Source organism: Oreochromis niloticus, linkage group LG1 (genome assembly GCF_001858045.2).
Source record: "Oreochromis niloticus isolate F11D_XX linkage group LG1, O_niloticus_UMD_NMBU, whole genome shotgun sequence".
Lineage (NCBI taxonomy): Eukaryota > Metazoa > Chordata > Actinopteri > Cichliformes > Cichlidae > Oreochromis > Oreochromis niloticus.
The window spans coordinates 21,193,430-21,219,821 of NC_031965.2; the positions used below are offsets into that span (position 1 = coordinate 21,193,430).

General features: G+C 40.2%; 2 protein-coding genes across 4 annotated transcripts; one reads left to right on the forward strand and one right to left on the reverse strand.

Moving 5' to 3' along the window:
• Positions 1 to 1,199: 1,199 nt before the first annotated feature.
• On the reverse strand, positions 1,200 to 6,013 carry cyb5b (cytochrome b5 type B). Of its 2 annotated transcripts, none has more exons than XM_005467039.3 (5): positions 5,499 to 6,013; positions 4,357 to 4,485; positions 3,033 to 3,059; positions 2,897 to 2,928; positions 1,200 to 2,764 (listed from the first exon to the last, which is right to left on the reverse strand). In XM_005467039.3, the coding sequence occupies exons 1-5, from the start codon at positions 5,694 to 5,696 to the stop codon at positions 2,674 to 2,676; spliced, it is 477 nt and encodes a 158-aa protein (XP_005467096.1). In that variant the 5' UTR covers positions 5,697 to 6,013; the 3' UTR covers positions 1,200 to 2,673. The 2 variants fall into 2 exon arrangements, with proteins under 2 accessions (XP_005467096.1, XP_003442320.1); XM_003442272.4 differs by having other exon boundaries at positions 1,200 to 2,767.
• Positions 6,014 to 7,226: 1,213 nt separating this feature from the next.
• dhx38 (DEAH (Asp-Glu-Ala-His) box polypeptide 38) lies at positions 7,227 to 26,053 on the forward strand. Of its 2 annotated transcripts, none has more exons than XM_005467042.3 (27): positions 7,227 to 7,509; positions 8,390 to 8,718; positions 8,946 to 9,139; positions 9,332 to 9,493; positions 9,586 to 9,748; positions 10,107 to 10,228; positions 10,325 to 10,401; positions 10,485 to 10,640; positions 10,814 to 10,975; positions 11,095 to 11,202; positions 11,928 to 12,052; positions 12,160 to 12,297; positions 12,545 to 12,731; positions 13,082 to 13,267; positions 13,348 to 13,488; positions 13,667 to 13,777; positions 15,114 to 15,230; positions 15,319 to 15,426; positions 15,550 to 15,662; positions 17,443 to 17,651; positions 18,948 to 19,102; positions 19,742 to 19,897; positions 20,174 to 20,308; positions 20,701 to 20,826; positions 20,914 to 21,009; positions 22,560 to 22,681; positions 24,818 to 26,053. In XM_005467042.3, the coding sequence occupies exons 2-27, from the start codon at positions 8,393 to 8,395 to the stop codon at positions 24,897 to 24,899; spliced, it is 3,777 nt and encodes a 1,258-aa protein (XP_005467099.1). In that variant the 5' UTR covers positions 7,227 to 7,509; positions 8,390 to 8,392; the 3' UTR covers positions 24,900 to 26,053. The 2 variants fall into 2 exon arrangements, with proteins under 2 accessions (XP_005467099.1, XP_005467097.1); XM_005467040.4 differs by having other exon boundaries at positions 7,228 to 7,509; positions 8,943 to 9,139.
• The last annotated feature ends 339 nt before the right edge of the window (positions 26,054 to 26,392 follow it).

Consider the following 26,392-nt stretch of genomic DNA (forward strand, 5'->3'; position numbering starts at 1 on the left):
AGCAAAGGAATTAATTTTCTAGTATTTTGAAGTATATTAAATAGAGGACCTAAAAGTTGTGACGTTTTAGAGCCTTTACTGTGATGATTACATGTTTTACTAGCTTGTTTTGGGGTGCTTTCTTTCATTTTTCTATGTACATGTTTCTCTTCGGTCACCAGAGTTGTTATAGTTTTGTAGTTTCTATTTGGCCTTTTTTAAAATTTCGTTTAGACTTTTTGCTTTTAATTCAGCTTAGTTTCAACCAGTTTCCAGAGTGTGTTTGCTCTAGTTTTTGAAAATGTTTAGTTGTTTTGTTTCATTCTTCATTAATAAAGATTATATGGAGGGAAAATGTTTCTAGCAGAATTTAGGAAAATCAGTACAAGTATTACAATAAAAACAGAACTTTTTGAAAGCAATTGACTAAGTCTTGTAGACATCCAAGGTTTCATAAGGGCAGCTAAATAAGATTTCTTATTTACCAAAGTAGCAAAAACTTAAACTGTGTGTTTAAATGTTGTTTTCCATCAAGTTTTAGTTTTTATTTTAGGTTTAGTTAACTCAGCTTTATATATATGTGCTTTAACCGTGGTGATTTTTGTAGTAGGAGTAAGATGAGAGTGCAAGTGCATCAGGGATCTGTTCTCAGCCCCTTCTTGTTTGCAGACTGACAGTTGAGGTCAGGCAGGAGTCTCTGTGGCCTTTCATGTTCATAAACAACATTGTAATCTTTACAGAGAGTAGGGAGCAGGTGGAAGAGAGCCTGGAAAGGTGGCAGTATGCACTCGAGAGATGAGGAATGAAAGTCAGTTGAAACGAGACAGAATACATGCAGTGAAGCAAGAAGTAGTGGTAGTGAAGGTGGACGAGTTTGACTACCTAAAGAGGCGTGACCTGCAACGATGCATAGTTTGGAGATGGTGGAACTGACAAAACGACAGGAGGCTGAGCTGAAGATGTCAAGATGTTCACTGGGAGTGACCAGGATGGACAAGATGAGTACATCAGAGGGGTAGGGAGACAAAGTTATAGTTGAGATGGTTTGGGCGCGTGCAAAGAAGAGAGGGCGGATACACTGGACAAAAGATGTTGAATATAGAGACGGCAGGCAGGAGGGAAAGTCACAAATCACACAAATTAAAAAAAAAAAAAGGAAACAGAAAACTTATAGACCCTGATTTACATTTAATTATTTTCAGGAATCAGTGACTGGCGAATTGCACGTCAAGACCCATTTTATTGATAGAGTTTCAAAGAAAGGAAATGGCAGGTAAAATGTATAACAATGACATGTATTCATCTTATCTTTTATAATCAACAAACTTTTGACATCTGCAGTTTTGTACTCACATGTAAAAATAGCAGCAAGTTCTATTCAGAAACTTTGAAATGACAGCTGACATCAATTTGTCTCTACTTGGAAAAAACGTGTTTTGTTTTTTTTTAATTACCATGAAATAAAATTTATATTTTTAGAAAATTTAAATAAGAAAGTTGAAAGCTTACCAAAACATATTTAACAAGACCAAATTAGCAACCTAGACAAAGGTTTAATAAATCAAATCAATAATAAATATAGGCCATGGATAATCATTAAACATGTCAAGACAACTAAATGTAGACTGAAAGATACCCATCAATAGGTCAAATGCCAAACCCACTGATTATAGCCAAAGCAGCTACACAAGCAACACACACCAGATTTTAAACTCTCCTGAATCAGCTGCTTGTGCCATTCACCCAAAACTTAAAGTTCAGATGCATTACAATGAACAAAAGCTGTGAAAAAGCACTGGTTAAATAACAAACGGCATAGCAGAGGGAACATTAACAACTTGAAATAGAAATGTACTTTCTTTCAAGGGTATTCTGTCATTCGCTGTCAGCTATTATACCTGGGTAATAAGCTGCGTTGTATTTCTCTCCACATTTAAATGATTAGGTTATTTGAACATTTATACATGCCTGAAAAGAGAACATTGGCAGAAAGGGACAACTCCAAAAACAAATCAATGATGCAATATAATTAACTCCGATTTTCAAAAACAATCCAACACAGAGACTTGAAAATGCATTCATAAAAGCGGAAAGATTATGAGTTTGCAACCGAGTGATAAAGGCAATCAAGCATTGCCTAACAGCTGAATTGTGCATAAAGGAGTGAATAAAATAAACCCTTTTATTGAGAGCTAACTGGCTATTCTGACTTTATTAAACCCAAGAAAATGCACTGGAGGTTATGCAAGTTATTATCCAATAAAAAAAGAAGAAGAAAAAAAACAGGCTGGAGGCTGTTAACTGTGAACCTCACTTCACCATCGCCCTGCATAACAGCTCCTTCAGCCTACCTATAGCTCGTCGAATAATGGCGTAATGAAGATTCAAACTGCGGAACGTGCATATGAAAGTTTAAGGTAAAGACAACACGTGACATTTATGACAACTGGCACAGTGACCACGACATACGAAGAAAGCGAAGGCTGACAGTTTCGTAAAGTCTCTGCCCAACTATCTATTTGGTGCACTGAGTAGACGGACAAGGACAAAAACACTTTATCAAACTACTCCCTCCACTCTTCTTGCTGCTGAGGACGCTGACACTACCGTGCGTGTCCAGGGTGAGGAGGTTTTGGTCAAACATTTCAAGGCCTCCGAGATGAAAAGACGAGGATGAAAACAGGACGTCGCCACTCAAGAGGACCTCTGCTCAAAAATGAAGTAGCGATACACGATACCAATAACAACAGCAGCAACAGCAGGTAACAACCAAATGGCCCAGGAGCTGCTGAAAAAAAATATTACAAAAACGTTAATTTGAAAACATTTTCATTTATACAGATACAGGGTGTCATTGCACTCGCCCCTCTGAAACAGTACACAGAGAGCCTGAGACACATTCATCAGAATGACTAACCTGCTCTCCCCGGACTTTGTGACTTCTGCTTTCTACAGCACAAATAAAAAAAAAGAGAAACACAAACTGAGATAATGTGGAAAAGTCCGAAATACCGTATCGTTTCATGGTGCATGGAACGGCCAATAACACTTACCTTTGCAGTGTCCTTTTTTCTGTCATCCTATGAAGGAAAACAAAAGAAATCATATGATCGTTTTGTGATGCTGAGTAGAACTTTATAAAAATAAATACTGAAATTTATGTAACCATCAGGGGGACTGTTGAAAGAACCAGAAGACTAATTATCCCTCAAACATTCATTGATTTGTTGGAGGTGGAATCCACCAATTAAAAGTGATGATTTGAATATGGTTTGTGTGGTGTGCTGCCAGTTTCTATTAAAAGAGGACGAAACCAGCTCAGCGATTTAAATTATGTGGGAACCTAAGCAAAAGTCATCTGAACAGGAAGACAGCAGGAAACTTTCTTTAAACTCTGCAACTTCCTGTTGCACTGGAATGTTCATCTGGAGATAAGCTGGATCAATTTGCAACAGTCCAAATTAAATAATTAATCACATGAACTGGACATCTTCCAATTTTTTTTTTTTTTTGCAAGGCAGACTAGTCTTTGTTTCTACAGCCATTTTCTTGTGGCATTAAAATTAGCAGCTCACACAAACTGTTTTGTAAAAGACCCGTAAAGATTGATTTTACAAATAGCTTTCACATTTGAAGTCTAAAGAGACTTTATATGTGAAAGTACACACTGGATTTGTCTAACTGAAACTGCTGGAGATTCATTAGCGCTCAGTGGAAGCACAATGGATAAACAATAGTATGAACAGAAAATCTATTATCTAATGGTATAATTATGGTAAATTAGTAAATTTAACCATGTTTTAAAGTATATTATAAATATGCTGAAACTGCTGGGTGTATAATAGAGTGGCTGATAAGCTACACTAAATTTCCAACAGGCATAACATAAAATATTGTTACTCATGTTTAATTGGATTGTATTTGCATTGTATTTTTCTGATGCTTTTTTTAATGTTGTGATCTCTCTTATTTCAGTATTTCTTTATGCTCAAATTGATGTTTTTCATATTCATTCAAAACCAAATTACTGCCTCACAGATGAAAACCAGGAAACAGAAAATGTGAAGATCAGACTGAATGTGATATAGGAACTTAAATAGAGAACTACTGCTCATGTGATAGACTTGGTAGCAAATCGGTTTCCACCCACTTTACGTCATCTTATGCACGATACCATCTGGAGGTGACTCCAAACAACTTAGGTGCAAATGACTCAATCTTGTGACATTATTTACTTACTCTGTTTGATTTGGAAGGGTTTAAGCAGCAATAATAATGAAGACATAATAATAAAGACATTTAACTTCAGTAATTGAAAGATTGGTTTAGACGTGTGAAAGAAACACTACAGGCAGACAGGCAGTCTTTCCTCCTTACCTCGTGAAGCTCCCCAATGTAATACTGCTGGAGCATCTCCCTGGCATCCGAGGAATGACCCACATCCTCGAAGCTCTCTGTGGCATCTGCACCCGCCTGCTCCAGTAAAACCTCCTCACCTCCTGGATGCTAAAATCAAAAGTGGTTGACCCGGTTACTCTGAAGCACCTGACATGCACGATTGTTTTCGTATACTTGTTCAAGTTATGAATAATGACAGTATTACAGCTGAAATCAAAGACAAAACAGTGAAATGCACTAATATTATAGTCTGCCAGTGTTGGAATGCATACATGGGTGGAAAAGATGCACCCCGGGACACTGTCAGCCATTGGCTGGCATTCCCAGACCTCAACTCAACATTACTTACAGAAATTACAAGAACATATTAGAACAACATTTGGTCATACCAAATGTTGGTTTTCAAGATTGTTACAACTATTTAAACTCTATTTTCCTTCATTTACAAACCTGCACCTACTCCCCATTTTACTAGCAAAATACAGAGTTTGAAGGGTGACTATAGACGTTTGCACAGTACTGTACAAGACGTCACATACCACTCTAGGAGGGGCCGTTTAGTATACATAGCAAAAAGTTTGTCGGGGGTTTTTTTGTTTTGTTTTTTTACACAACATGCAAATTTTAACTTGCAGACCTTTTTACACATTTTAGCCAGATAAAGGATCTTATCACCACCAGCCCACTGATGTATATATCACACTTTTATCAGCTGTGTTTATAAAGCTATAAACATTCAGCCCAAAGGGTCCGAAGAACTATCATAGGACTGGGCTAGCTACTACTTGTTAACCAAACTTAGCTAATCTATCCTAAAACATATGGACACCCTTGCAGAAGAAATGATAAAACAATAACAAGGTTCTTTAAAGTAGGCCAGTCGTAATTTTAGATTGTTTATACTGGCGGTTCTGAGTTTAGGATTGGGTCATTAGCAGCAAATTAGCCGAAGACAATTTGCAAAGCTTACACGTCAACACGTAACGATAATGCTCACGCTCATCCTGTACTTCCCGGAAGCCCAGACAAATGGCAAAACCAAGAGATTTACGAAGAACAATTAATAACAACTACTTTAATGACAAAGCATGAGCTACCAGTTAACAAAAAGTCTTTCTTACCTCTTCAAGGAAACTTGAAATGTCATATACTTTATCGTGGATGATAAGCCATGTGTCCTTGCTCATATTATGTACTCTTACGTCTTCTAACGTGTAACATTTTACGCCATCGTCTACTGTTTCGCAATTTTGCTCAACACTGGAGTTACCAGCTCCACTATTCGCGTTAGTGAGATTTTCTTTATTTTCCTCTCCCATTGTAACGTTAGCGGCTAGCTAACCTTAGCTTCTCTTATCTAGCTATGGACGTAAAGATGGCTATAACTACGTGTGCTGTTTGATTACGGTCAGCAGTTCTCGGAAAGCCTCTGATAACACCGCAGGAAAAAAAGGTTAAAAGAAACACAATTCCAGTTCTGAGCAATTATATGTTACGAAAGCATTAGACACCCTAAACCGGTATGAGCAGACATGTGAAACGAACCAATGCCACCGAGTGTTGTTTGATCGTCGGGACAGTAACCAAAGAAACTGTCACTTTCTCAGCAGTGACCAATCAAATCGCCCAGCTGATGATCACGAGACCATGGTGCAAGCCAAGGTTGTCAAGTGTGCGCTGTCATTGTGCATGTAAGGGACTCCGGTGACATAACATGTGTTTTACCCATTTTATCTGCGCTTAGATAACACTTTCTTTGTCCCGGTAAAGACTACAGACATTTTTTTTTTCAAAAAGATTTTATTTCATTTCCAAAGTTCCCTAGCAGGTTTATACTCATTGGTACTCTCGGAATAGGAATTTTTATATTTGGTATTTTTCCTTTTTCTTTTCTGTTTTTAAAAAACCCCGGATACAACCCACAGTGACACAATGTTATCTGCCTGTTGATAAACCCTGTGAACCACATGTTTTCTACTGATAGATCACCCACAGTGTGCTTGCTAACCCTTTTTTGGGACACTCGTCTTAGGTCAAATCTTAGACATGGGTGTTTTTACTAAGCTGAAGAAAATTTTTAGTCAAACTAATCCCAAAGTTTCAGTATTTCCACTTATGCCTTTGCATCAAAAACACGTTTGCTGTAGGTTCAAACTTTATCATAATCATTTGTATAGTCATTGGACAATGCTCGTCAACACCATAGTTTACTTTTTGGAATTGTTTGTGCTTTTACCAAAACTCTGCTGTTTATTTTATTGTATCAAGGTACTCTTTTTTATTTTCGTTTCCAAAGTTATTTTTCTACTTCATTTTTCTTGACATTTACACTCTTTCCTCGCCTGTAACTCTACATAATTACAGAAATCCCATCCCCGTTTTTCCTTTATCACCACATGTTTGATTAAAATTATAAAAAAAATTTCGCAATTACATTTTAGAACTGTGGGATGATATGTTTAGATACAGTTCATGTAGAAAATGAATGAAAAGGAACTTCTAGATTAATACGGATACAAGCTTAAAGGGGGGTTATAAAGAGAAAAACAAAACAAATACAGGCCAAAGAAGCTAAAGGGATGTTACACAACCTTTACTTAATGGGGACTTAGCACTTTTCTTATTTTTATTTATTTTTTGTTTTTTATTTAAGTGTTTGTCTTATAGTATGTTTCGCACTAAGTACCGCAGCAATTTCCTAATGTTGTAAATATGCTCTGCATCTGGCAAAAAACCCTTTTCTGATTCTGATTCTGAACATAAAATATAGAAAAAAAATATAAGAGATGTAGTAATCACTTCAAACCAGAAGCGGCGCTTTTTCATTTGTACGGTTTAGTATCGCCGTACAAAGAGGAAGAAGAAGAAGAAGGATTGTGGGATTGCAATGGCTGCTCCCTCATCTGTAAACATACGCGTTGAGTTTACGAAAACCGATCGTTAATCGTTTTCTCTGACGCCATTACTGCTAGTTTTGTGATTCATTTTGTGGTCCATAAGTTGGCCCCAGATGTTTACGTTCATGTGAGAGTGTTTGTATTTTACGCTGACAGAAACACGCGACATTTTTGCGCCTTGTCGTCTGGACACTAGCAGCTCGAAGGCTAGCCGAGGCTAGCCGCTCAGTCGGAGGTACTTGATAGTTAGTTTTTTAAATGAAACTAATACTATTACGCACGAGCTCTTTTATGGATCAATGTTAGCTGCTTAAATATAATGTGTAGAGCTTACGTAAACATGTTACCAACTACAGGCGGAAACGTGTAAAGCCTCAAGTTAGGTTTTGACACTATTAATATGAGAGGTACTAATACATATGTGACTTATTTCCCACCAAAGATTTATTTATTTCATTTTGGATCGGCGTAAAAAGTTATTGTTGCTACTTCATATCCTGGATGTTTTTTTTTTTTCAAACATCAGTAATCGGTCAGTGAACGTAAATTCAATAAGTAAATAAGTTAAATGTTATGTCTCTGTGGTTTAGATTATTGATTGGAGCCTAGCTTTGACTCTGAGAATGACTCTGTGTAATGACAGCCTATCGATACAGTGCTGTGAAAAAGTATTTGTCTCCTTCCCGGTAAATATAACCCGAGTAAATACACGATTGGAGTTAAATCCAGTCGAGATGCTTTGCCATGACCTCAAAAAGGTTGTTTATTTTGGAAACCCCTCCAATGTGGCTGAATTAAAACAGTTCTGGACAGAAGTGTGGGCACAGCGATTCCTCTGGGATGATGTGAAAGACTCATTAGCAGTTATCACAAGCAGTTGATTGCAATTCCTAACAGTTGTTAGTTTTAAGAGGCAATTACTTTTTCACATAGGGCCAGGTTAACTTTTTTCCTTAATGAGTGAAATCATTATTTAAAAATTTAGTTTGATGATCTGAAACATAAAAGTGTAATAAATATGAAAAAACCTGAGAAAGAATGTAATTATGTTATCAATGTTGATATCACCAGCAACAATTACTAGCACTCCTTCTCATATCATAACTTCTCCACAGATAATGGATGATGACGTGTCAATGCATAGGCTGGAAGGATCCGATCCGACCGTTCAAGTTGGAGGTCTGATTGTAAAGAAGAAGAGCGCTGCTGCAGAGCCCCATGTATTTCGGGCACCCACTCCACGCACATCTTTACTGGGCTTGGATCTTCTGGCAGCACAGAAAAGGAAGGAGCGTGAGACTAAGGAACAAGCAGATTCTAGCAGTGATGACAGGAGTAGCAAGAAGTCAAAGGTTTCCTCCTACAAAGACTGGGAGGAAGGTAAAAGTGACTCTGGATCTGATGAAGAAGACAGTGATAAGAGTAGCACTGCTAAAAAAGAGAGGTAAGTGTGAACACTACAAAGAATAGATAGATGTTCCATTTCATTTTATGAGTTTAAAAAGCTTTCATTGAGGCTTACAATGTGCTGTTTTATAGTTTATTCGTATATGGGACCGTGACTTGGAAATAGTGCAGAGAGCAAAAAGTCATGGTGTGCTTGACTGAGGAATTATCATCAGTAATCCTATAATGGACTTAAGAATGTTTTATTTTTTGTCTCGCTAGCAGGAAGTATCGTGTGACTGGCTCAGAGACGCCCTCAAACCCTGGAGGGGTCAGCGAAGAGTTCAGACGCAGGCACCAGCAGAGGGAGAAGGAGAGGCGCGAGCATGGAGTCTATGCCTCCTCTAAAGAGGACAGAAACAGAGAGAGAGACCGAGAAAGGAGTAGAGATAAGGGCAGAGATCGACGCAGTGAAAGAGGTGACTCCATAGATCACTTTTCTAATAGTCATAAATACTTTTTTTTAGTATTTGTGAAAAAGAACCACTAAAAACTCTGGATATTCCTTGGTTGTTTGTTTTGACATAAATTGTAGATCAGGTGATAATGAAAGCAAATGTTATTTCAATTGAAGATGTTGAGATTAACTCTCCTTTGCTTTTGTCTGTTAGATGACCGCGAGAGCGGCTGTAGCCGTGGCAGCAGCAGCAGTCGGTCAGAGCGTTGGGAGCGCAGTGAGAGGAGTGAACGCTCACAGAGGGACGGGTGGTCCGATCGCATCAGCCGGGGCAGTAGGAGAGATGAACCCCAAACTCCACAGAGTCGCCCCAGAGGTTAATTTGTTTTTATTTGAATTTGTTTTATTGCCATGTACAAAACGTTGTGTATTCAACTTGATCACTTACCTTCTTTTGTTTTTACATAGATTCTTTCACTCCCTCCCGCTCCAACTGGGATGAGGATGACAGTGGTTTTGGCAGTTCAAGGCATTCCCAGTGGGAATCTCCTTCCCCTGCCCCGTCTCACAGAGAGTCCGACCGCTCGGAAAGAAGCCAACGCTCTGGCCGAGAGAGTGAGAGAAGGGACAGGTGAGCAACTGTCATGTATTGTAGATTACATTTCTGTGACTCAGGACCTGTAATTTTTATTTATTTCTTTGTACTGATCAAGACTGATATTTTATATGTAACCCCACACAGAATAGAAAATATAGAATTGCATTTAGAATCATTTTAAGCTTTAAATGCTATTTGGTATATTTTTATTTTATAAAAATAAAATTCGCAGCTCTTTGCTGCATATCACCTTTTTGTATCACCAAGTGTTATGATCATACTGTTATCATCAGTTTCTTAGATCCATCAGAGGCTTTTGTAAATATGATTGCACTTTGTGTGAAATGCTTAACTGCCACTCGATGCTAACATCCCATTTATCTGCTTTTAGATCAGTTAGATCAGGTCGTTATGCTGACGACACGCCCCTGCCTACCCCATCCTATAAGTATAATGAATGGGCCAATGACCGAAAGCATTTGGGGTCCACACCTCGTTTATCACAAGGAAAAGGTACTGTTTAAAAAAAAAAAAAAGGAAGCTACATTGAACCTTCATTCAACATTTATAGTATGCCGGAGAAATTTAATTTCTTTGTCTTTTCTTTAGGGAGGAAAGAAGAAGGTGGTACAGGAATTATGTTTGATAATGAGGACGAGAAAGAACAGTGGGAGGAAGACCAGAAGGTGAGTACAAAATTATCACTCTTTCATGCCTTATACATAAGCGCTTTTTTTTCTGTTATCTGACTATTTAACTGAAATTACAGCAAGCTGACAGAGACTGGTACATGATGGATGAAGGCTATGATGAGTTCCACAACCCTTTCACTTCCACCTCTGACGACTACGTAAAGAAGAGAGAGCAGATACTTCAGAAGCAGACTCAAAAAAGAATATCTGCCCAGAAACGACAGATCAATGAGGTACAACCATTCTGCTTCATATGTACCAAAATCCAAACTGTACGCCTGCACACAGTGGCACATTGTCTGTGTATCTGTATACATGACGTGCCACCGCATGCAGGTGATCTTTGTGTGTGTGCATGTCCTTTGTGTGGGTATATCTTTGTAAGAGGCTGTGATTCTTCTTAAAGGATAACGAACGGTGGGAGACCAATCGAATGCTGACCAGTGGTGTGGTGCAAAGGTTGGAAGTGGATGAAGATTTTGAGGAGGACAATGCCGCCAAGGTTCACCTGCTGGTTCATAACCTGGTCCCTCCCTTCCTGGATGGAAGAATAGTCTTCACTAAACAGGTAAGGCCTCTCGTCATTAAGATTTTCAATCTGTGACATGTTATATTTGTCTCACGATTACGCTTGAGGAATTTCTTAGCAATTTTAGTGTCAATATGTGTGTGTTTCTCCTCCCGCAGCCAGAACCCGTCATCCCTGTGAAAGATCCTACTTCTGATATGGCCATCATCTCTAGGAAGGGCAGCCAGCTGGTCCGTAAACATCGTGAGCAGAAAGAGCGAAAGAAGGTATGCTGGGCATGCAATTCCACTCAAACAGGTTCACAGAAAACAATTTAGTGACCCTGCCTCACACTTCATGCTGGTTCAGTCTGAGAATGGGAATGGCATTTACTGCAATACACAATATAACATAGTGTGCAAAAGTATGTTGCTGCAGGATTCTTTGTCCTTCTGAACACTGAAGACATTTCTTTATAACTGGCTCTGGTTTTGGGATTGTTGTCTCATGCTGCAGAATGAATGTGGGACTGATGGGACACCTGCCTCATGGAATTACAAAATAAAGAATCTAGACATCTAAAATGCCTGAAAGTGTTACACAGTAGATACATTATATAATAATAATATGACAATAACAGATCTATGATAATATTACAGATTCCTGATTGTAATAATGTAATCTATTAAATGCCCTATTATTGTGCAAGGTGTCATATACATTGTGTAGTTTGGTATTGCACAGTTGTGTTGGAAGCCACATATGATCCAACTCTCTAACAAATGAAATTAATATGTAAATAAATTGTGATAGGCTTACGAACGCATGTCTTATAATGCTGCTGTTGTCTAACATTCCTTCATTAAATGAGTAATCACAATATTTTAATCCGTGTCGGTGTAAGGAATAAATCATTAATGAGGCAAAACTATTGGATGAATCTGACTCCAGATGCTGTGTTCACACTTCTTCTGATCTGAATATGTGTACTTGCCCTTAATTATGTTTTCAGGCGCAGCACAAACACTGGGAATTGGCGGGCACCAAGCTGGGAGATATCATGGGTATTAAGAAGACGGAGGATGAAGACATGCCAGGGGGAAAAGCTGTAGGAGAGGACGGCAAAGTAGATTACAGGTGAGCTGACAGAAATTTTCTCTTTTACTAATAATCTGGCTTGTAGCACTGAAGTCTAGTGTTTGTCTGATCTACCGTATTCATTTTTTCTTTTTTCTTTTTTACAGAGCAGAGCAAAAATTTGCAGACCACATGAAAGAGAAGAGCGAGGCCAGCAGTGAATTTGCTAAGAAGAAGAGCATTCTGGAGCAGAGACAGTACCTGCCGATCTTTGCAGTCAGACAGCAGCTTCTAAATATCATAAGGTAATGATACCAAGACTATGTTGATTGTTCTCCACCTTTAAAATGTGTTTGACATTAAAAGAAAGAGGGATGTGGTTGATTGGCTGTTGGGACAAATATTTGTTTATACTCATCAACTAAGCAGTTCATTTGATTAGCTTACTATTTAATGGACTATGAAATTAGTCACAAGAAACCCATATTAAAACTGAGATGAGTTCTTTGAGTATAACCTGCAATTTTTAATTGTGTTTACTGCAAACTGCAGGGACAACAGCATAGTGATTGTTGTTGGGGAAACCGGCAGTGGGAAGACCACCCAGCTGACCCAGTACCTGCACGAGGATGGCTACACCAGATACGGCATGGTGGGTTGTACTCAGCCCAGAAGAGTGGCTGCCATGAGCGTGGCCAAGAGAGTCAGCGAGGAGATCGGCACCAACCTCGGAGAGGAGGTAAAGCCAACCCACTGGAGCCATCTTGCATATGCTGTGTAACACTGCCATCTAGTGGGCAAGAGGAAAATATCAGGTTTGTTAGCGACCTGGAATGTGGCAGTGAATGAATTGATCAACTTCGTGTGTGGAAAAATAGTAGTAAGTAAAGGGAAAAACGTTTTTTTTATAGGGTTTAAAAAAATGCTGTTTTACTTCTATCAGTAGGTACTATCTTTGCTTTAATTGCTTTTTTCTCCCTTTTATTAAAATGAATGTCTGTGCATGTCACACAGTAGTATTGGATTTGTGGTCATTCTCTCACTTTTTTCCCCAGTTTTACTTGATTATTTTGACAATGTTTCCTCTAGGTTGGTTACGCAATCCGATTTGAGGACTGTACATCAGAGAAAACTCTGATAAAGTACATGACAGATGGAATCCTGCTCAGGGAGTCACTGAGAGAGTCGGACCTAGACCACTACAGTGCTGTTATAATGGACGAAGCTCACGAGCGCTCACTGAATACCGACGTGCTGTTCGGTCTGCTACGTGAGGTCGGTACAACGTACTTTTATGAGAAGAATACTCGATGATGTCAAGCAAGCTCTTCACTTTTGTTCGCTTTTCCTATCAGGTTGTATCTCGGCGCACCGATTTGAAACTCATAGTTACGTCTGCAACCATGGATTCTGACAAGTTTGCATCGTTTTTTGGCAACGTACCTATATTCCATATTCCAGGGAGAACATTTCCAGTTGACATTTTGTTTAGCAAGGTATGTTTATGTTTTTATTCCTTATTTCGGGTATCTGTGAACTTTGTATCATATGTGTAATATACATAAATTAGGTTGCCATATTTTTACCTCAACATGAAGCTTTCAGTTTATGAAATACAACTAGTACATATATTATGCAAAGTCTGGATGATTTGTTGTGTCTGGTGCTTTGTAGACACCTCAGGAGGACTACGTGGAGGCAGCTGTGAAGCAAGCATTGCAGATTCACCTCAGTGGGCTGGTGGGAGACATCCTCATTTTCATGCCTGGGCAAGAGGACATTGAAGTAAGCAACATGACTGTGATTAGGGATGGGTATCGAAAACCGGTTCTTGTTGAGAACCGGTTCCCACTGTTTCAATTCCTTGGAATCGTTTGCCATTTTTGCAAACGATTCCCTTATCGATTCCAGTCGCCCCGAATGACGTCACCATGTTGCGGAGCGTCGGAGCGTACCTGGCAGGAAACACGGCGCCTAAGCGGCTCAAACGCTTAAAAGTTTGTTTATACTTTATGAGAACGGATTGTCATCCGTTCAGGGCAACTTGCAATACTTGCAAAGTAGATATTTCATTAAGGGAGGAAACACTACGAATATGCAAAAGCATTCGCTCACAAAACACGCGATGAACTTAAATGAATGTCTTTAATTCCGCTCCGGACTCATGAATCTCAACCCAGCAGCAGCAGCGGTAACGTTTGCACGTCATCTCCCGTTAATGCGGCAGGTAAATAATCAACTAACAGTGCATATTATGTTAGCGCGATCTGCTTTATTACAAAACCTGCCATTGTGCATTTAGGTGACCATGATGAGACAGACAGACAGAGTCTGGCTGGCGCTCGCTGGCAGTTGTCGCTGCAGTCTACCGGTAGCGTCTCTTTTCAGGCCCGCATGTCACCGAGCAGTGACTAGTTTGTGGTCAAAACCTTGCAGCCATTTGCCACAGCAGATGGTAAGTGAATGTGTTTAATTGTTGGCAGGGACATTACTGGATATTCTTGTGTAATTGCTACAGAATAATTTATGTTATACTTTGTTATTGCTACAGAAGAATATTTATTTTATTATTTTACGTTTACAATTTTCCCCGGGGACCCTGTGACACTCCATTGAAGAGCCGTAGGCTGTGGATCTCTTAAGATCTCACTGTTGGGTTTGTAAGGCCATGTTACTCCTAAATTTCTATCTTGTTGAAAGAGAAGATATAAAACAGTTCTAAGCTAATCGACCTTAGTGTTCTCCTTTTTAAAAACAAGAATCGATAAGAGAATCGATAAAGAATCGAATCGTTAAACAGAATCGAAAATGGAATCGGAATCGTTAAAATCTTATCAATACCCATCCCTAACTGTGATACATATACATACATACATACATACATACATACATACATACATACATATATATACAGTATATATATATATTTTATTTTTTGGTTTGTGTGCTCTCACCAAAGTTATTCTAGTTTTAGTAAAAAAGAGAAAAGCAAAATCTTTGAGAAAACTAATCAACTTCGTGAACTTGGAAAACTAAACTAACTAAAATAAAATAAAAACATGGAGGAAATATCTTAGTTTTAGAGTCTGGTAAAGTTTTAAGTATTTCCTTGTTATTGCAGGTGACATCGGATCAGATTGTGGAGCGTTTGGAAGACTTGGAAAATGCTCCTCCTCTAGCTGTGCTTCCCATTTACTCTCAGCTTCCATCTGACCTCCAGGCCAAGATCTTCCAGAAGGTTTTTATCACTTTTGAATTTGTTTAAATAAAAATTTTACTCAAACTAATAACCTTCAGCTGATTAACTTTCTTTCATTGCTTGCTAGGCTCCAGATGGTGTGAGAAAATGCATAGTCGCTACAAACATCGCTGAGACTTCCCTCACTGTGGATGGCATCATGTTTGTTGTGGATTCAGGCTATTGCAAACTTAAGGTAGCTCAATCCCGCTGAAGATATTTTTGTTACTGTAGTTGATCAAAGATCATGCTCTTGTTACAGTATTTAAGGAAAGTGACACCATTGATATTTACTTCCCTTTTTTTCCCTATTCAAAAGGTTTTTAATCCTCGCATTGGAATGGACGCGCTCCAGGTTTATCCTATTAGCCAAGCAAATGCCAACCAGCGTGCTGGTCGAGCAGGACGTACAGGACCAGGGCAGTGTTACAGGTAATATTCAGGCCCTCGTCTGCTTTATGCACACTCAGTGTTTGTGCAAACACATTCACATGGCACATTTCAGGATTTCTGAGCTGGAGTTAGTGCATAGTTTACAGTTTTAGCAGTTTTGTTTTTTTAACTCAGGCTTTTTCTTGTTTTCAATACTGAAAGTCTCTTGATCCTTTAAGAGGGAAGATATTCTCATTCTGCCTGTTTTAAAACCTTCTCACAGTAGCTACATGCAATCCAGTTCCACATTACAATTGTAAATGTATTTTTGGCTGAATGGCACATATTCAGAAACAAACCACCCGGGGTTAGCGTCAGGCTTTTATTCTGCTCCTGCTTGTCTAAAAAGCTTGCATCATTCTGGTTGAAGTGTTTGTTAATGTGTTCACAAATTGTGTACATGTGTGCTGTGGCCATGCCTTCAAGACAGACAGAGGCAGCAAAGGAGGGAGAGTGCCAGAAGCCTAATCTCTGGAGGATTTCATGCAGTTTGACTGTTTGTACGGCAGGAAAGGAGATCCTTTTAGAGGTTTTACTTGACCTCTCGCTCTTTGGACATGTTATAACTTATTATAACATATTATAGAGACTTGCTGACGTACCTACACATAGTGAAGCATTTTGTATTTGAAATGAGCTGTGAGGCTGATGATAGCCCACGTATGCTGAGATAAATCCTACCCACCTGCTCTTAACACACAAGCTCACAAAAATATACAAAGAATCGGTTTTGGAACAGCTTTACACGGCGCAGACGAGGCGTTTGAGCAGCTGCGGATGTGAGAGCGCACAGAGAGATTCACGCTGATTTACTCAGCTCGTGTGGAGAATTCCCTGTTCAAAGATCCTTTGAGCGTGTGTGGGTGCCTGCAGTAGGCACCCACACACGCTCAAATCCCTCAATGTTCACATCATTCTGTAATTATAAGCACCTACACCAGACTGCTGTAATTGCTGGAAAAGATACTTTAACCCGTGCTCAGGAAGTTTCGTAAATATTTGGATAGTGACACTTTCTTTGCCTCTGTACATCACCACAGTGGAATTTCAATAAGATAAAAATGTAGACTTTTAGCTTTAATTCAAGGGGTTTGATAAAATTATTGCGATAACTGTTTAGGAATTAGAGACCAAGTTAAAGAATAAGTTCGACAGTTCACTGAAAGGAGTATCATGACCAGTTGACGCCTGTTCCCTTGTGGTTCAGTGACTGAAGGATGTTAAAAATAATGATTATACTGACTAGGTCAGCAACTTCACAACATCTAACAAAGTCAAAAACACCATCAAGTAGGTGGAGGTATCAAATTCTACAATCAGAAGTTTCCTTAATGAGGTGCAGACCACTGTTTAAAGTCAAGAACAGGAACTCCAGATTAGAGTTTCCCAGAAAACATTTAAAAGAGCCCGCACAGAAAAAACTGGAACAGATAAAAGCAAAATTAATTTGTACCCGAATCATGGGGAAAGAAGGGAAAAGGAAACATTTTCAAACTGTGTGAAAATGACTGAATCATAATAGCAGTTCATGTAAAAAATAAATAAATAATGAAAATCTTCCAAATTAAAGCTGGAAGTCTGCATTTCAGTTATTTGACTGTGTGATTTTAAAATCCACAGCAGTGGCTTGTTTTACAGTCCAAAAGCTTGTGGACCTGACTGTATGCTTGGTACTTTCCTAATGACGTGTGTCCACATAATATGAGCATATTTCATCTTCTCAGTTCAAAAACAAGCAAACCAGCTTTACCATTACTCTCTGTCTCCTCCGCCCGAACAGGCTGTACACTCAGAGCGCCTTTAAGAACGAGATGCTGACCACCACCATACCGGAGATCCAGAGAACCAACTTGGCCAACGTAGTCCTGCTGTTAAAGTCTCTGGGTGTTCAGGATTTGCTCCTTTTCCACTTCATGGATCCACCACCTGAGGATAACATGCTCAACTCCATGTACCAGCTCTGGATCTTGGGAGCTTTGGACAACACAGGTTTGTGTCTAGTGTCCAACCGGAAATCCTCCCCCCATTTAAATTGATTTCTAGTATGTCGACTTTTAAAAAAAGTGTACAATCTAATAACTTTTTGATAACTAAGTAGAACTTTAAATTCCAGGAATTCAGAAGCTGAGTATTTGATGCTTCTCTTTCCCCATGTGTGGAAATATCTCACCATGATATTCTAACATTTTATAGACAAAACAAATAATTGATTAAGTGAGAGGATTACTGGCAGATTAATGTATAAAAAAAGGATCTATATAAGATGTATATAGATTGGTCTCAGACTCAACAGAGCACTGCTGTTGATACAGGTATTCCACAGCTCATGAGTTAAAAAGAAAAGAAAAAGCATTATATTTTCAGATTAGTGATAAAATAAAATAAAACTGAGTCTAAATTTATTTGTATATCCTCCATCTGTGTTAAATGGACATGTAAAATTATTTACCAAATTTGTAATGCAAAACGAGGCCATCTTCTTCTTTTTACTTTAACATACTGCCTGTTGTAGCAGGCTGGACTTAGCCCAGGCCAGTTGTTTTTTTTCCAGTAGGGCCAAACAATATAAATCATTTTCCTGAAGTGATGACAGAGGATATTGGGTATTTAGGAATTGCATTTCCCCTCTGAGCGCTGCTTTGAGCTGATACATAGTGATTGTGACACCCCAAACATAGGCACGAGACCGGCTTCTGTAAAGGATGCCGCATTGATAGTGCAGACGCTGCAAACAGGCCTGCAGGAGACAGTTGTGAGGTTTAGCCAGTGGAGTAATTGCCTAGTAACTGATCCTGTGTTTGATTTGACTGGTCGGGTCTCATTTTGGTCTCATCCTTAGCCAGATTCCAGGGGATTTAGGGATTTGGGGATAAGGGGGGGACTTTTGATGATTCCCTGTATGGTGTGTTAACAGCAGATTATCTCTGATTAAGGCTTACCTGCCCCAAACTGGCTTCTCTGCTACTCTGCTTTTCCTCCTCATAAGCTTCTTAGACTCTTTCGTCTAATCATTTAAATCAGAAACTGCAAAGTTTTTTGATCTCACACTCTATTTTTTCCCCTACAAGTATTCTCAGCTGTCAGCAGTTCATTCTACTCTCTCACAGTGAAAGATAAATAAGTGTCACACAATGCTGCCTTCTCCCTTACGCCAGCAGGCTTTTGATGGAAAAGCAGCTTATCCACTCATCTTAATACTTGTCCCTCCTACATTCTTTACATGTCATGTACGTTTATATTTCACACACGCTGAGTTTGTCACGGTGTCCTCTGTCGTCCTTTCAGGAGCTTTGACACCAACGGGACGTCTGATGGTGGAGTTTCCGCTTGACCCCGCCCTCTCTAAGATGCTGATAGTGTCCTGTGACATGGGCTGCAGTGCTGACATTCTCATCATCGTCTCCATGTTGTCTGTGCCAGCTATCTTTTACAGACCTAAGGTACAACTCCTTTTTTTTAATTTTTAAGAATGTGATTTGTTGTTTTTTCGAAAATAAATAAATATGATCTCCAGTCACATGACTTCTTGAATGTGAAAAGGTTTGCTCTAAGAAGCAAATGATGACATGAGAATCGCATCAAAAGCCTGACATCTGCACTGCTTTAGTATATTTTGGTCCATGTAAAGACAGAGAGCTCTTCGGTGTTTAAAAGCTTTCCTTTTTTTTCCGTTCGTATCGTTTCCGCCTCAGACGCGCACTGTTCTGGCTCACTCTTAGCACCCTCATGGCATTATTTTTAGTTGTTGCCTTTTCAGTGGAGAAGCTAATTCACTGTACCAGACAGAAGACAGACACAGTTGGTGACTAGCAGCTTAAAAGTCTGATAATTCCCTCAGGAATTAGTGGAGACTTAAAAAAAAACAAAAGTAAAGGAAAAAGTGAAGAAAATGAATGTTGGACTGTGCTACGTGGCCGGGAACATAACTCCATCCAAATGATAATGTCATAAATGTGCAAATGTTTGCTAACAAATTTGCCGTATAATATTAAGTTTCTGCTTCATACTGATTAGCTATTGCATTTTTAAACACTAATGAACACTTTTAAATATTAAACTCTGTCTGTGCGATTTTACAGGGTCGTGAGGAGGAGAGTGACCAGGTGAGGGAGAAGTTCTCCGTCCCCGAGAGTGACCACCTCACCTACCTTAATGTGTACATGCAGTGGAAGAACAACAATTACTCTAGCATCTGGTGCAACGAGCACTTCATCCACACCAAGGCCATGCGCAAGGTCAGACTTGCACTGCTTCACCTATTCTCTCTCTGAATATCGTCTAGCATTGGATGGAAATCTCTCATTCACTTTGCAACTCTGTTATATGAATGTTGTGCAGTTTTAATGGTTAATAGTGTCAAGTTTGCTGTTTGGGCAAAGTTTAAATCCTGTGAGATTTTCAGGGTGTTACATTATTGCAATGATATGTATTTTTAAAACAATTGTAAGCAGCCAGGTTGGACTTGTTTTGTCTGTTGGGTTCTACCTCCAATAAATACTGTGTTTGTGCAGGTGCGTGAGGTACGCTCCCAGTTGAAGGACATCATGGTGCAGCAGAGGATGAACCTGGTTTCCTGTGGTTCAGACTGGGACATCATCAGAAAATGCATCTGTGCTGCTTACTTCCACCAGGCTGCCAAGCTCAAGGTACTTTCTTCACTTACGGTTTCCTTCAGTTAATATGTTACACCTAGTGGCGACTGGTTGTGGCAGATTTATAGCAGCATAATTACAGAGTGGTGAAATATCCCCCCTGGCCTCCCATTAATACAGCGGTAAAATCTGAAAGGAAATTTGAAATCATGACTATATAATCAAGGTTCTCAGTTTGACTTATGTGTAGGCAGCTAACCCAAGCAATCATAGTAATGTTGGATATACTTTAAATTTATTTTCCTGCTGTCTAAGCCAGGTGGAGAAGCAAATTAGCCCAGATGACCTGCTTTGCTCTGACCTTATAGTGCAAACATAGACACAGGCACACTGCAGGAACCAGGATCCTGAACATTTAATTTATTTATGCATGTGTTTGCTCCCAGGGCATTGGGGAATATGTGAATGTGAGGACAGGTATGCCATGTCACCTCCATCCCACCAGCTCCCTGTTTGGTATGGGCTACACTCCCGACTACATCATCTACCACGAGCTTGTAATGACCACAAAGGTAAGAAGACTGACTGCTGCAGGTTTTTGGCGAAAAACAGTTGATGATATTTATGTTGCTGATGTTAACTTGTGCTTTGTGTTGCAGGAGTACATGCAGTGTGTGACTGCAGTGGATGGAGAGTGGCTAGCAGAACTGGGACCCATGTTTTATAGCATCAAACATGCTGGAAAAAGCAGACAGGTAAGTCAAGACATGGGTGGAGCAGCATACGGGTGGATGATGGGGTTGTGGAAGGGCTGAAAGAGCAGGCAGCTATGACAGGAAGGTCAGAAGGAGAGGTGGGAAATTCTGTGTAAATATAAAAAGTACATTTTTGTGTTGTTTTTGTTTTGACCCCTCAGCTGTGGTCCTGATCAGCTTTTCGGTGTGGTGGCAACTTTTCTTAAAAAATTTTTAGACTCAGGAGTAATGTAGTTTCCATCCTAGTTGTGGAACACTGGACTGGCTCTTTATCAACCTCAAAGTTGTGTGAGGGCGCGTGGGAGTTTGCCCAACCAGTCTACATGTATTTTGTGGACCGTGTCCCTCTGAGCATCCTGTAAGTACAGGCTGACTGCCCCGTTGCTATGAACCATTTATTCCCTGTACAGTCGTAGTGAGAGCTTGGTTTGCATTGCCAGCAGTAAATCGGATCCTTTTCCATCAGGCCTGCCCTTGTTTTTTATGGATAGAAATCCTAGTTGGAGCCAAGTGGCAGAGGGTGTCAACTTTGACAGACTTAGGATCATGTCTCTGCTCTTCGCAGATGATGTGGTTGTCTTGGTCTAATCAGCTTGCACTACAGTGTGAAGTGGCTGGGATAAGAATTGGCACCTCCAACGATTTATTTTTAGGGGTTTTTTTTAGCTTTATTTTATATTTTTAGCAGCAAAGAGGAGACGAGAAAGCAGGGGAAGACACGCAGCCAAGGGCTGCAGGTCGGACTGGAATCCAGGCCCGCTGCATTTCAGCTGTAGGGCATTCGGCCACCTGCTCAACCAGTGAGCTAAATCAGCATCCAGCACCTACAAGTCTGAGTCCATGTTCCTCAGGGTAGATTGCTCACTCTGATTAAGGGATGAGCTGTTGGCCCAAATGGAGGAGTTTCTGTGGCGGGCCTCACAAGTGAGGAGATAGGGAGGCGTGAGATTGACACCTTATGAACACAAGCTCAAAAAACTTAGATTATGGATACAATCGGCAAAAATGAGCTTCCTCTGAAGGTGGCTGAGGAATAAAGACTCAGAGTTGCTACATCTCAACATCGAAACCAGCCAGTTGAGGTGTGTTGGGCATTTGACGAGGGTGGCTCCTGGACGCCTTCCAGGTGAGGTGTTTCTGGCACGCCCTAGTGGAAGAAGGCCCCCGAGGCAGAGCAGCACATGCTGGAGAAGTTAACATCTCAGCTGGCTTAGGAACGCCTTGGAGTGCCTCCGGATTAGCTGGAGAAGTTGGCCTGGGAGAATGAGGTCCGGCTCTCTCTGTTTTAGACTGCTGGCCCCACAACACAAACCTGCTTATCCATCTTCTGGATAAGCGGCAGTAGTTGGACAGGTGGAGTCTCTTGTTCAGGCAGAAAGACAGATCTATAAGTGAAACGAACTTGACTTGCCTGCACCATAAAATCCCTTCTTAGAAGAGCGGAGACTGTTAATAGCACTGATTTTAGAATAAAATGTTAACATTGACTTGTGCATGTAAACATTTCTGAATTATTCTTTTTAAACCATCTGTCTGTGTTCGACTTGTAGGAGAACCGTCGCAGGGCCAAGGAGGAGATCACCAACATGGAGGAGGAGATGGCCATGGCCGAGGAGCAGCTGCGAACTCGTCGAGAAGAGCAGGAGAAGAAGAACAACGCCGGCAGCGTGAGGTAAGGCGGCAACAAATCTCCCCTCCTTTTGGTTCTCTACACGGGCCTCGTCCAACAATAGTTCCCTGTGGCCCTCATTTTCCATACACAGTCAAGATTAGAAACGTTTAATTTACCTACCCTGCTGCCAATCCCCTATCTTCACCCCTCCCTCCCTCCCTCTACTCCACCTTTCTCACTCTTCATGATGAGCTTTTCTCACCTCTGGTCCCTCCAGACGAGACAAAAAGAAATAATATTGACTCCTGGCTGACCCCCATTACTGCAGCAATTTAAATTGTGCCATAGCAGAACAGAGAAAGGAGGGGAATGTTCATTTTCAAATTAGACCAAAAAAATTAATTTCACACCCATCTCCGAGCTTTACATAGAGAAATAGGGTTATAAAGACAAATTTAAAAAAGTCCCTTTATTGTTAATTAATCAGCTGGTTTTTCTGTCTCGAGCTTAGTGTGGCCACATCTGTGACAGATATGTTGAAAATAATCACACTCGAGGTATAGGATTAAGAATCAGATTTAAGAAGAGGAAGCTGGGTGTGTGATAATGAAGTTGAAGGCTCTCCTGGGCTCGTGGCTGCCTTTGTCCTCCGGCGGGCCTCACGAGCGTCTCCTCTCTGAGTTCAGTGTGACTGGGATGAAATATGTTGTCGGGCGTGCTTTCGTGTGGCAGCTGCTTATCACCCGTCTCCCTGCTCAGCAGCGCAGATCACTGCTGTGAATTAGTAAACAGCCCTGTTGCTTGTGTTGTGTATAAATGGGGAGCATTGAGTTTTTTGCCATCATACCAGTTGTTACAGTGGGATTGGAGCCTGTGTGTTTGTTCTATATGAAATGCTTAAGAGACAACGCAACAAGTTTTAACTCTCCAAATGTAGCCTCGCAATGGTTAGCACCATCACCTCACAGCAGGAAGGTGCTGGGTTGGATTGTGTCTCTCTGTGTAGAGTTTGCATGTTCTCCTTGTGTGGCTTCCTCCCACAGTATACACGGAGTCAGGTGAATCAGTGATTTTAAATTAACCCGAGGTGGGAATGTGAGTATGACTGGTTGATTGTCTGTGCTAGTCCTGCAACAGACTGGCAACATGTGCAGGGTGTATCCTGTACCTGACATGAAGACAGAAGAAGAAAGTGGTTCGATGGTCTTAAAATCAAAACCATATGTTTTCAGAAATAGAGATTCTGTAATGTGCTTGGTCTTCTCAGAAATTCTACGCTTAAATGCATTTCAAAAGAAAAGTCCCAGATTCCTGTTGACACATTAGGTTGAAAAGCATTTAGTAATAGTAAAGTGTAAATTGCACTTTCCAGCAGGTTCAAGTTACCACTTCTGCTGTTTTAGAGCGGGGAGCATTTAATAAACAAACAATATTTATCAGACAAACTGAACATGTGATAAAAATCTAATTGAGTTCACCAAGTAGATGTAGTTATCTGTCATATAGTGCAGTTGCACACCAGTCAGAAATGATTACATTTTAAAGCTTCACATAACATTAAACATTAGCTGGAACATGTTAGATCAAGTATTCAGATATATTTAGTCCTTTAGGAATGGTCAGTGGGCCAGCTGACACTACACTAAAAAAGTGTATCTCTGTTATAAAACATGCACCACCAGTCAGACATTCATGTTCATTGAGCTTAATGAAGCTACTGGAAGCGTGTGTGTTAAGGGAAGCACAACATTTTCTCCCAAAGTGACCGGTAAGCCAGAGAGCGGGGACGGATTGACAGAAGGAGGTTATGGCCTGATGGTTGTAATTGCTGCAGGTGTGTGTGTGTGTGTGTGTGTGTGTGTGTGTGTGTGTGTGTGTGTGTGTGTGTGTGTGTGTGTGTGTGTTAGCAGGAGGGAGAGATGAGAGAAGTGTCAGTGTCACACTGCTGTAATTAAAGATGATAGATTGCACTGTCAGAGGCGTCAGGCTCTACGTCCCAACACTCTTCACAGAGACACCGCTCTGTCTTTTCATTCATTCTCCTCTTCATGCAGCTTAAAACCCCCCCCAGCTCTTTTAACCCAGAGTAGGAAACATTCAGCGTTGACCAAACACTGCAATAAGGAATAAAGCTCTTGTTGTGTATGTTGCCACAGGAAGTAACTTGTCTGCACCTGCTTCTCTCTCCTGATTCAGGGCGGTGAAAATCTGCACGCCAGGGAGGAAAGAAGAGGTCCCCATGACACCCAGACACACCCCTGCCCGCTTCGGACTGTAAAACGGCTTCTGGAAGTAAGAAGCTCCCGATCCATTTCAGCTTCTAAGCAGTCACTGTCATCGAGGCTCGGACCACACCAGCAAAAGCAAAAACAGTGCAGCTTTCAGCCATTTCTTCCTCCCAGTGTGGCCGTCAGCTGCAGTTCATGTTCAGACCACTAGAGTGAGAACTTGTATAAGGCACAAGACTCGGAGACTAGCTGGGTTGATCAGAAAGCCTCCCTCCACCTTCATCACCTTCACTAGCTGTTTCCATGATGCATTTTAAGGAAAAAGGACTGTGCTGTTTTTTTTCCTTTCTTTCTTTCTGTTCCCCCATAAACAGTATTTATATGTGCTTATTATTGAAAGGCTTTTAGAGAGGTGTTGACAATAATTGTACCTCCACTAAAAACTCAAACTTAATTTTCTATATTCCTGACGGTATTGTCAGAGTGCAGCTGATAAATGGTAAGCTGATGTAAGTGTTACGTGTCTTCATGTCCTTGTATTTACTAGTTCTTGCAGTGTTGTGGCTTGAACGACACGTGCCACCTTGAAGTGCTCCTCTACAGACTGGAGCACTATTGAAAATGTACTTGTGGCACGAGTGTCTACTGACTCTACAGTTGTAATGTCATACGCCCTAATACTCACAATACTCTCATGCAGGCTTAGGCAATTGACCTTTTTTTACTCCTGTTGACCTTGTTCCAACAACGTACTGTGGCTCATCATCGCTTCATTATTTCACCACGATTAAATATATAAATGCTGTCATTGTTATGGCAAACATTACCTTTTTGGTTTTCCTTGAAACAGATGTTCAGAAATGCTCATATGCCTTTGTTGGCGTGCACCTTCCTCTTTCCCCTCAGCTGATCAGAATGTCATGCAGCTTCATATAGACTGGTCTGTCTTTTTTTGGTCTTTTTACATGAAAATCAGCTTATGTTTCTTTTTCTTTCCACATCTTTTACAAATGAAAAAGGTGAATAAACATTAGCAATTTTTTTTTGTTTGTTTTTTTAAATCCAGTGTAGTTCTGATGCGTTTTTCTGCACATTCATGCAAAACATTGGTTAGTTTTGCAGTGCTGTGAATAATGATTTCATAAGTGAAAATGATGCAACTCGGTTTTTGCTTATGTATCTATTAAAACTAAGTGGCAAACGATTAATTTAGAAGTCATTAACTGTGATCATGAAGCATGTCCACCGTTAAATCAGGTTCCACACCCAGAGGGTGGGCACTGAAAAGGTAACAATGATCTCTGTTAACCAACCAGTTGAGTCTTTATTAATATTTTCCATCATATTTTATCAAAAAATACTCCAAAAGTCACAAAGGAGCCTAAAGCCGGGTTAAAAAGGAATGACGAAGCCGATAACAAATTTCAAATGACAAGCAGCCAAGTGGTCGCAACCTCAGAACCTGAACAAGAGAATGTTTTAGAACAGCTGGCTTTTCATTTATCACAGGTTGATATCAATGATGAACTAACCTTTTTAGAGC